This window comes from Zea mays, chromosome 5 (assembly GCF_902167145.1).
Source record: "Zea mays cultivar B73 chromosome 5, Zm-B73-REFERENCE-NAM-5.0, whole genome shotgun sequence".
NCBI classification, from domain to species: Eukaryota; Viridiplantae; Streptophyta; class Magnoliopsida; order Poales; family Poaceae; genus Zea; species Zea mays.
The window spans coordinates 76317246-76328646 of NC_050100.1; the positions used below are offsets into that span (position 1 = coordinate 76317246).

General features: G+C 48.6%; 2 protein-coding genes and 1 non-coding gene across 4 annotated transcripts; 1 reads left to right on the top strand and 2 right to left on the bottom strand.

The window, feature by feature from the left end:
• Positions 1–636: 636 nt before the first annotated feature.
• Positions 637–4497, top strand: LOC100192472 (ADP-ribosylation factor B1B). Its single transcript, NM_001137692.1, has 7 exons — positions 637–883; positions 1691–1781; positions 2483–2598; positions 2943–3002; positions 3106–3171; positions 3530–3735; positions 4260–4497. Exons 1-6 carry the CDS (start codon positions 827–829, stop codon positions 3722–3724), a joined length of 585 nt encoding a protein of 194 aa, NP_001131164.1. The 5' UTR covers positions 637–826; the 3' UTR covers positions 3725–3735; positions 4260–4497.
• Positions 4498–4747: 250 nt separating this feature from the next.
• TRNAS-GCU (transfer RNA serine (anticodon GCU)) lies at positions 4748–4829 on the bottom strand. Its single transcript has one exon. It is a non-coding gene; the product is annotated as a tRNA-Ser (tRNA).
• Positions 4830–5549: 720 nt separating this feature from the next.
• LOC100170245 (uncharacterized) lies at positions 5550–8635 on the bottom strand. 2 transcript variants are annotated; one of them, XM_008682714.4, is made up of 4 exons: positions 8405–8635; positions 7579–7873; positions 6366–6752; positions 5550–6151 (listed from the first exon to the last, which is right to left on the bottom strand). In XM_008682714.4, the coding sequence occupies exons 2-4, from the start codon at positions 7804–7806 to the stop codon at positions 5825–5827; spliced, it is 942 nt and encodes a 313-aa protein (XP_008680936.1). In that variant the 5' UTR covers positions 7807–7873; positions 8405–8635; the 3' UTR covers positions 5550–5824. The 2 variants fall into 2 exon arrangements, with proteins under 2 accessions (XP_008680936.1, NP_001123598.1); NM_001130126.1 differs by lacking the exon at positions 8405–8635 and having other exon boundaries at positions 5825–6151; positions 7579–7806.
• Positions 8636–11401: the final 2766 nt, after the last annotated feature.

Sequence of the window (11401 nt, forward strand, 5' to 3'; positions counted from 1 at the left end):
AGATTTTTTCAGTCGGTTTCAAGGAAATTCATAAGTTATTGGTTGCTTTTGCTTGCCTTAATCCAAAGAAGTCCTTGCTCAATTTGGAGAAGCTTGTTAAGTTTGGCGAGTTATATGATCAAGGTTTCACAATTGTTAATCGTGCAATGTTAATATAGCAATTCGAGACATATATTATATATGTGAGAAGACAGGCTGCTTTTAGTATTTGTGAAGGTATTGCATTTCTATTAAGATGGTTCAGACATGAAAGTATGTTGTGTTTTCTTTGGTCTACAAGCTAATTAAATTGGTCCTATTATTGACTTAGGATAAATTGACTCCATTCTATGTTGTCATGATCTGAATACGAGCATTGTGCTGAATGGTCTCGAATCTAGCAAAAGTGCGCGAGGCCTAAGTAGTCAAATTGATTCCAGATACACCACGGCAGACGGCACCAAGCAAAGCAAAGGAAAGCATTCTACGTGTGCGTGTTGTCTTCTGACTTTGGTGGCAAGCCAGACCAAACCAAGAATACACGGTACACACCACTGGTTGTCTGCTTGCTTCTCCCCGTCTCTGTTCTCCGCCAGACCAAACCTGACCAACCCCACCCACTGGACCGGCCCGCGCCCGCTTGGTCCAGCGCCGGCCCTGCCTGCAGCCAGCCACCGTTGTCCGTTCCCTCCCGCGATCCACTCCTCTCGAGCTCTAGGGGACGGAAGGAATCCGGCGGGGGTGGGGTGCGAGCAGGGGGAGGGAGAAGAGCAGCCGCCCGCCCCGCGAGGGGGCAACAGCTGCCCAAGAACCTGACCGGAAGAGTTGTGGGAGCGGCGGCGGAAAGATGGGGCAGGCCCTGCGCAGGCTCTTCGACTCCTTCTTCTCCACCAGGGAGATGAGGGTATGTAATGATGATTCCATCTCGCCCCCTCTCCCTCTTCCGGCTCCCTTCCTTCCCGATTCGGTTGCTTGCTCTGCCTGTCTCCTTGCTCAAGTAGGCTGGCTGCTGGCTCTGCCAACTCCTAGGCTCCTGCTCTAGTTTCTCCGCGGATTGAAAAAGAAATGTTTTAGGACTGCTGGCGCCGGTACTGCGCGAGGATGTTGTTGACGGGGATGTTCCATTGTCAGAGGTAGAGCTTCGATCCGAGTTCTTGGTTTTGTATCGGGGAGTGGTATGTGACCAGGGATCCGTTGTCTAGGATTATACTGTTGGTCTTGATTACATGGCTCTTTAGCTTCGGTTATTGACTTGTGCCATGCAGAAGCCTATCGATTTCCCAATTCGGTGCTTGCTCACTATATCGCCCTCGTCTCTGCATGCGTGCCCTAAATAAAACTATACCACCCTAGTCCCTAGCAGCAAAGTGCGAATTTTTAGATGAATTCAAGTGGTTGGAGATAGCACTCAAGGAATACTGGGTACAGCCTTCCGACCAGCTGATTTTGAGCTGAAAGATGAGTCATCGACCAGAATTCCAGTGATTCTAGCTAAAAACATAGATGTTCCATATCCTCCTTATTAAGTCAAACAAACCATTCCACCAACTCTTCTTCACCGGTTTTTTTCTTTTTTTTTCTGACAAGAGAAACATCTCTGCTTATAGATAGCGCTCTTTTATTCATAGTATAATCCTCCATCAGTTCCAACCTCTCTTTTTGTTAGCGCTTACCTAAGTCTGTCACTTACCGTGTTATTACCCTCTTCAAGGTTGTGATGCTTGGTCTGGATGCAGCTGGTAAAACAACAATACTGTACAGGCTTCACATGGGAGAGGTTCTTTCAACAGTCCCTACAGTCGGTAGGTGGCCCATATCATCTTTTTAATTTACTTACCATTTATCTCCAGTGCTGAATGATTGTGGCATGCATGCAGTTTTATTCTATAAACTGATACATTTATTTGTTTATTATGTGTGTTTCCAAATAAAATATCGAACCAAAAACTTTTTTTCCTTGCTGAATTCTTTCGTGATTTTTTTCTACTGAGAGTACAGAGTAAAAATAGAAGGCAACAATAGGAAACCATGATCATGGACATTTGGTTCAAATAGTGGTATAACACATGCTTCAAAGACGTAATCTGATCTTAATTGATATCTATGCAGAAGCATTTGTGTATATTGCATCTGTTGGTTAAAAAAACTGACTTTCCTCTAAGCATTATACTTCCAATCTTGATTTGGAAATTCATGATGATATATTTCTAGAAGATGAAGCTGAGAAATGCAATGATCAATGATTTGGATGAAAAGACATTTTCTATCAGGCTTGTTAATATTTTTTTTTCATTTTAATTTTAGTTTCCTTGTTATTGCAGTTGCAGTCATAAACAATTTCTTCTAGATCGTGTTACTTGACACAACTTTACATGATCAAATGGAACTATACTTAAACTTCATGCCTAACATAATGCTCTGGCGTCTGGATTGACTCTGCTGCAATCCTCATTTCTCTATCCAATAGCTACCTCTGGTAACATAATTTCCATCCGTCCTGCAGGTTTTAATGTCGAGAAGGTTCAGTATAAGAATGTGGCATTCACTGTGTGGGATGTGGGTGGGCAAGAAAAACTCAGGTCACTGTGGAAGATGTACCTGAGTAATTCTGATGCACTGGTAATAACTATTACTTGCAAGTGCAGAGACACATGAGTAGCTTCCCATTATGTCTCTTTGGTTCCCTTGTCTTTCTCAACTCTTGATATGGTGTTTACTTTGTGCATTGTTCTTCCTCTTCCATTGTACTCCCTCCATTCTTTTTTATTTGTCGCATTTTAATTCAAAAATGAACTAGAGGACGACATATATTCAAGAACGGAGTTAGTAGTTAATATCCACATCACAGCCCTGCATTTTTTTTTTTTTGCATAGGGTAGCTTAGTAAGTGTCCTGCATAATAGTAATCGAAGGTCATTTGGTCTTCTTGCTAAGTTTGTGTTTCAGCTTTGGGTTTGTTGCAGATCTATGTCGTTGATTCTCTGGACAGAGAAAGGATCAGAGACGCGAGGCAAGAGTTCCAGGTAAGACAGTCATACTACCTACATCAAGTATAAAGACTTCCTGGCCCCTTAGATTAATGTCCGTTGATGATACGATGTCATGCGTCCTTTTTCCTCCTTCCAGACCATTATCAAGGACCCTTTGATGGCAAACAGCATAATCTTGGTATTTGCAAACAAACAGGACCTGGTAAGTTAAACCGAGACCCTTCTTATAAGTTACAACCTTGTTTATTTATTTATATTTTGAAGTCCCCTTCTTAGAATGGGTAGGGGTAGTTAGCACATGTTCTTCTTTTATCATTATTTCAGTTTTGTATCGGTGCTCTCATCATCTCATGGAAACCTGTTAGAGTACCAAAAACATTTCGTCCAAGTTCAGTTATGGCTAATTGAGAAGACAACAAGTTTAGAACTGCTATATATGTCGTTAATGTCCTGAGCTTTACGGAAGGTTCAAACGAGCAGTACAGAAGGTTCAAACGAGCAGCAGCGATCGAGCGATACTCTTCACTCTTGAGACTGATACCTTTCTCTTGCTCACACAGAGAGGCACGATGAGCACGGACGAGGTCAGCGAAGGGCTGGGGCTGCACGACCTCAGGAACAGGATCTGGCACATACAGGGGACCTGCGCGCTCCGCGGCGAGGGCCTCTACGACGGGCTCGACTGGCTTGCGTCCACCCTGAAGCAGCTGCAAGAATCGGGCCACGCGACTTCGGTCGCTGGCCCTTCCATCTGATCCAGCGCAAGGTTATGTGCGATTCTGAGCACGCAACTGGACCCACTTTTCTCTTTTTCATTAGTAGTATGTGAACAGGCTCAGCTCGGTCAGAGCTTTCGGTTGCATGTGGATCGGATGGGATGCTTGTTTGGTTTGTGGCTAACTGTGCCCCACTTTGCCTAAGGTTAGTCGTTCGAATTGAGGGCGTGTTTGGTGTGGCGCCTAAGCCGCCACACCGCGCCACACTTTTCAGCCACAAGTGTGGCGGCCGATTTGGCCGCCACACTTGTGGCTGAAAAGTGTGGCGCGGTGTGGTGGCTTAGGCGCCACACCAAACACGCCCTGAATAACTAACCTTAGGCAGAAAAGTTAGGCAAAGTGTGGCAATTGGGGTAACGAACCAAACATGCCCTAAATTCCCTCTTCAATCCACTCATAACCGAAACAAGGGAGTCATAGGCCGTTTTCCTTCCCTTGCGCCCGGCGTAACTTCTTCCAGTTCTCATCCACCGGCTGAACCCGTTCTGAAAATGCCCGTTGTGTTTTTATGCAGTGAGCTCAGTGCCTCAGCCAACTGACAGCAAGCCCACAAGAATATGCTCCAGCGCGAGCGCATTCCTTTGGTGGGTGTGGCTGCCCGCTGGTGGTGGTGGAGTTCCTTCGGTCGGTGTTGCCGTGTTGGTATCATATGAGCCAGTTGTTCATCCGGCAGGGACTCGCGTACTTTTTTTTCTCTCCTGAGATTGTTTGTAAATTGTTGAACGGATGCAATGCCGGCGATGTTGATCTTGTGTGCTGGTGGTGCACGTGGTTGTTTTGTCTACTTTTTTTTACAATAAAAAAGAGATCGTCTGCGGTTCTGGTGATTACAAGCTTTTGTCGTACGGTTTTATGACACATGGCAGTTGTTTTCTCCTGGAAATTCCTCGTGCGTCGGTGAGGTCGCAACGGAGTACAATAGGTGATTTTTCAGATTCCTTTTTGGCATGGAGGGGGAAAAAATATTGCCTGAGAAAGATGGGGAAAAAATAAAAAGGAAAACGACGCCTGAGAGATTCGAACTCTCGCGGGGAAACCCCATGTACTTAGCAGGCACACGCCTTAACCACTCGGCCAAAGCGTCGTTGATATAAGCCTTTAAATATAAAATATATTTAGAAACAAATTCCATCCATACACGCGCCAGATGCCAGGCCACCGGCACGCGACTTGTCTAGATCCCGTGACCGTCTCAGCTCTGCCGGGAATCTACGCACTACGCTCCTTTTCCGGCACGTCGTTTATTGGGTATATTTCTCCTAGCTTCTAGCTAGGATAAACTGTTAAACTCCATCAAACTAGTTTTTCAGCTCACTCTTATAAGAATCACTTTAATAAAAACAGTACAAAATCAACGTGAATATAAAATCGACCGATTCGTTACGATAGTACGAATCCACCACTTTCTAAATTTTAAACCTTATAGATCTCTCCATCTTCCTTGATACATAATCCTCATGGTAAAATTCATCCTACACCTAGATTCTCAGAAAAATTCGTAAAAAATAAACAAGACCATAATACAATGATAGGGAGTTAAGCATAGATTTTGCCTCGAAATAGTGCCTCAAATTAAAATATAGGACTTTGGTCAAAAAATTATATGATACCCTCTCAAGTGGCTCAAATATACTACATCATAGTAGGTTGTTCTATAATCTAAATTTAAGTCTTTAATATTAGAGCAAAATGTTTTATTGGTACCCTAAATTTTATAAAATATATTTATTTTTAAATTATATGGTATTTTTATAGGTGTGGAGATGCTTTAACGATAACGCCTGTTCTGACAGCCTCGCAGGGGGACATTGCAAAAGGCATTAACATGAGCACATACCAGACTGGCAGGTTTTGCCGGGGCTTTCCCCACGTGTTAATCATGTCTGCAGACGGTCTAGTTCCAGGCTAGGTATGCAAAATATCTGTACATACAGCAAATGCACAGGACGAACACGGAATGGGGTCTTGAATCATGGCGAGGAGCTGAGCAGAAGGCTGCCCCCGGATGATGGGATGGAATGGAACACAGCGGTGTACCACCATAACCACCAGTCAACGGAATGTGTGCGGGGGTGCTTTTCATTGCCCTTGCTCCCTCCAGATGCGGCCGGTGACCCGCAGCTTGAGCTCCTGCCTGCCGCCGCCCGAGAAGAAGAGCGCCATGTTCCTGTGGATGATGAGCCCGTCGAAGCTGTCCCGCACCTTCCGGTGGCTGTCCCTGACGCTCCGCGGCGTGCCCTGCCACGTCAGCTTCCGCCCGCCCCCGCCCACCTCCAGGCTGTACCCGAACCCCTGCGCCTCGCTCTCCTCGCCCATGAACCGCAGGAACGCCATGTACACCGGCGCCATCCCCAGCACGAACGCCTCGAAGTGCAGGCAGAAGTGCTGCCCGAAACACTTGAAAACCTGCATGTATCAAACACAAGTCACAAGTGTGTGATCACATTCAGAAAAAAACAAGACGTCTCAGAAGTAAGTTTATTAGTTAGGAAGATCGCTATGCAGGTCACTTTAGTCAAATGCATATATCTACCATACAGATATAATCCAGATCAAATAACCAGCAAAATTCCCCATGTATCTAAACCTAAGCACGAACAGAACTCGTCATTCTACTTACAGTGAGCATCCACGTGGCATTCTCCACCTCGTACGGGTTGGGCTTCACGTACCGGTGGTTGAACGTGCAGCCCTCGTGCAAGTCCACCTTATGGTCGTTGATGAGATGGGACACCAGGAACGGGACGTCGCCTGCGATCAGGCACTCGGAACCTGCGTACGGGCAGCTGTACGGCCTGAACCTGCAGAGCTCCTCGTGCTTCAGTTTGCTCTTGTATGGGTGGATCTCGGTGCATCCCGTGCTCTGGTACTTGCACGGAAGCTGGAGTTGCTCTGCCACCTTCTCGAGAGCTAGGCACCTGATGTTTCCCAGTTCCTGGCGACAGGTTGGGCAATGGTTCTCTACCCTGTGCTTGCAACTAGAGCAGATCGTGTGGCCATTTGGGCACTGCAGAAACAAAGGAACCAGTAGATTATTACCATTACCATTTCCAGGATTCATCTCTGCAACTCTAGCCACTGCAATTGAAGCTGGTGTTTAAATTACATGATGTAAATCCTGAAGTGATACGGATACCATCACTATTCAAGTAACACGATTAGTTTGCAACTCATCTAATTATTCTAATGAAAAAATGTGTAGAAACATTACCTCAACTTCGGAATTGTGATTATAATAAGGCTAACCTTTTCTTTGGAAGGATAAAGATAACTCGTCGACAAAAAAATGTAGACCAAGGATGCAATAAACTTAATTACAGACAACACGCAATAGTATCATGTATGTGGAGTGGGCAGGGGAACTTGAAAATATCCCAATGCGCTATAAATAAAGCCTTTAAGCTTGTTGATGGTCATGATCATAGTACCATACCAAATTCTAAGGAAGTGAAGACATAAACTAATATACATGGGCTCCAGCACTATGCATACACTGATATAAACATATGGAGGAAACAAAGGACTGATATAAACACATGGATACAAGAGAACTTAACGTCGATTACAATGTGACAATAACAAAAGTTACACTAGGATGTTTAATAGAACAGAATTTTGAACAACTTGAGATCAATGGGCAAACCTAGATAACTTAAGGTGGTGCAAATGCAACATACATACCATATAACCCACCTTCTATACTAACTCAATCTACACATCTAATAGGCAATGTAAGCTATCAGCATTCTCTTTGCATACAGATAACATGCGAAGATGCATACTGCAATCACCAAAGCACATAAAAAGGAGAAGATAAGTCTAAGCAGACAGACCTGGAGTATAGGTGGGCGCATCGAGTTGGTACACACTGGGCATTCGAGCAAATCATTCAAGCCACACAGCGACGACAATGCAACATTGGCTAGCGATGCCGATGTAGACCACGGTTTACTTGCAGAGTCTACGTCAAGCATGATACCCCCAAGTGATTCAGAAAGCCCATCGTCATCTCCACAGTCCGACTCGGGGACTACAGTCACAATGCTGCTTCCCGGTGCCATTGTAAAAAGCTCCTTTCAGGTCCGGAAGTAGTACAAACCATCAGCAGCCCACCACTCCATTGTTTTCCTGCTAACCACACCAAATTTTAGCATCAAAGAAGACATGGAATCTAAGCAAAACAGAATTAACGTCCTGCGTAGGTTGATTCTGATGCTCGGTAGTTTATCAGGGTCACAAAAAAAAAGGGTAATTCCTCAGAACCATGAATGACAAAGATAAAATCTGTTGCCGCCAACTGAAGAGTCAGGAATCCAACTTGAGTGAGCAAACTACATTCAGATCTCAGAACTGAGGAAGCACCGTACACTCCACTACTCCAGTGACTCCCATCCAATGACCTTGGCGGTTTCCAAACTCGAATTGGCCACTGCGGCGTAACCCGACCAACTTCGCCCGAGGCAGTACATTTAATCGAAGACAGGTGCAGCAGGGGCGGACCCGCCCCGACAATTTTTTGCAAAGAAATTCGAAGTTTCTAGGCGTAATAAATGTCTACTACACTTGTAATTGGACCAGATTTCAGATCCGGATACAAAGAGCTTGGGTTTGAGTGCTCGGTTTCGCACGGCAGGAGCGGAGGAGGAGGGGTGTGCGCACCTTGTGGGCGCTCGTCGCCGGCGAAGGTGGAAACCTGGGCGCCTGCGCGTAGGGCGGCGGCGGCCGAGCAGTCGTCGCCACAGAGCGCACGCGAGGGGGACGGGGGAACTACCGAGAGAGATAATGCGGGGGGATAATCGGATAAAGGTTGTTCGGGCCACCTCAGTAGTCAGTACTAGTGTAGACGTGCAGTAGTGTATGTGTATCCCTTCCCCAGTTCCCCTTCATATGCTCTCGGTTTCCCATTTGAAATTTGAGAAGACAAAAGACACCCAGATGAACCCGATTTTATCTCTGACAAAAATACGAATAGATAAATATTCATAGATTTCTATATTTATGTAAAATTTCACAAAAATCTATGCAACAACATAAAAAAGATAAACCAGTACCTAGAGCATCTCCAATAGTTATGTAGATAACTCTTTAAATATAAATTTAAGACGTTTTTGAGAAAACTCTTCTCCAATAGTTATATAAAGTCGGTCCTTAAATTTACAAACTCCATACAAAACTCAATTTCATCTCTACATTTACGAACCTCGTTGGGATTCCCTAAATCAATGTTGGTTTTAAATCCAACACGAAAACCATATTTCGGCCACTGTTTTGTGTCGTCCAATCGTCCCATCGATCACAAATCTATCTCCAGTATCATGTGTTGTCTTCATGTCGTCGCCGCAACCTTCTTGTCGGGGACCATAATTAGGGGTACCCTCAAGACTCCTAATTCTCAGCTGGTAACCTCCATCAGCATAAAGCTGCTAAGGCCTGATGGGTGCGATTAAGTCAGGGATCAGTCCATTCGAGGGACTCGATCACGCCTCGTCCGAGCCTAGTCTCGGACAAGGGCAGCCGACCATGGAGGATTTCCGTCTCGCCCGAGGCCCCCCTCCAACGGTGAACATATTCTCGGCTCGCCCGAGGCCCTGCCTTCGCTAAGAAGCAACCCTGACTAAATCGTCGCACCGACCGAACAAATCGCAGGAGCGTTTAATGCAAAGGTGGCCTGACACCTTTATCCTGACGCGCGCCCCCCGGCAGAGCCGAAGTGGCCGCCGTCACTTCGCCGCTCCACTACCGGCCTGACAGAAGGACAGCGCCGCCTGCGCCACTCCGACTGCGGTGCCACTTGACAGAGTGAGGCTGACAGGCAGTCAGGCCCTGTCGAAGGCACCATAGGAAGCTCCGCTTCGCCCGACCCAGGGCTCGGACTCGGGCTAAGTCCCGGAAGACGACGAACTCCGCTCCGCCCGACCCAGGGCTCGGACTCAGGCTAAGTCCCGGAAGACGACGAACTCCGCTCCGCCCGACCCCAGGGCTCGGACTCCGCCTTGGCCTCAGCCGACGACCTCCGCCTCGCCCGACCCAGGGACTCGGACTCGGCCTCGGCCACAGGAGACAGACTCGACCTCGGCTTCGGAGGAGCCTCCACATCGCCCAACCTAGGGCGCAGGCCAGCCACGTCAACAGGAGGCGCCATCATCACCCTACCCCGAGCTGACTCGGGCCGCAGGGAACAAGACCGGCGTCCCATCTGGCTAGCTCCGCCAGATAGGCAATGATGGCGCCCCGCATACTCTGTGACGACGGCGGCTCTCAGCCCCCTTACGGAAGCAAGAGGACGTCAGCAAGGACCCAACCGCTCCGACAGCTGTCCCTCCGCCAGGCTCCATCGCTCCTCCGACGGCCACGACATCACGCCAGCTGGATGCCAAAATCTCTCCGGCTGCCACGATGGCATGTACTTAGGGCGCTAGCTCTCCTCCGCTAGACACGTAGCACTCTGCTACACCCCCCATTGTACACCTGGATCCTCTCCTTACGTCTATAAAAGGAAGGACCAGGGCCCTCTTAGAGAAGGTTGGCCGCGCGGGGACGAGGACGAGACAGGTGCTCGCTTGGAGCCGCTCGCTTCCCTCTCCCGCGTGGACGCTTGTAACCCCCTACTGCAAGCGCACCCGACCTGGGCGCGGGACGAACACGAAGGCCGCAGGATTCCCACCTCTCTCACACCGGTCTCCGGTCGCCTCGCTCTCCCCCCTTCGCGCTCGCCCTCGCGCTCGACCCATCTGGGCTGGGGCACGCGGCGACACTCACTCGTCGGCCCAGGGACCCCCCGGTCTCGAAACGCCGACAGTTGGCGCGCCAGGTAGGGGTCTGCTGTGTGTTGACGAACAGCTTCCCGTCAAGCTCCAGATGGGCAGTCTCCAGCAACCTCTCCAACCCGGGACGGTGCTCCGTTTCGGGAGTCTTGAGTTCATGTCCTTCGACGGCGGCTACGACATGATACTCCTTCCACCGCCGCGCGACAACGACAATGGCGACCAACAGCCCGCCCGCCGGCGGCGGAATCGACGACGTCTTCCCCGCGTGGCGGAAGAACAACCTTCGAGCTCGTCCCGCCTTCTTCCCCGTCGGCTGTCGAGCGAGTCGACAGCGCCGGCACCCCAACAGGGGGCGCACCGGGTATCGACTCCGCGCTTGAGACGAAAACGAGCGCCGTCGCCCCGCGACACGCCAATCCCGAGCAAGCGGACGACGCCAGCGCGCTTGCGCAAAGCTTGCTGGACGTCGCCCTCGTACCTGAGACGACGGTGCAGTCAGTCCCCAACGTGACTTTATCGCTGCTCGTCGACCAAGAGGTACCAACCGATTCCCATCCCACGTCATTTGGGTTCAGCCTCAACCCGCCTAGCAACCTCGCTTTGGCGGGCGCTCTCGTAGAGGCGAGACCAAACCCTCTGGGGTTACGCATGCGGTCGCCTTGGGACCGGTTGACGGACGTCTCGACCTACGGGCCCTCTGGGTCCGAGGAAGACGACGAGCCTAGCATCTGTTGGGATTTCTCTAGATTTGGCAACCCCAATGCCATGCAGGACTTCATGACCGCATGTGACTACTACCTCTTGTGAATCATCTAGGCCCCTCTAGTAATGTTTTGGTAATTAATGACAACTACTTGTGGACTAACGATTCTTGGAGAAATAAGAATGC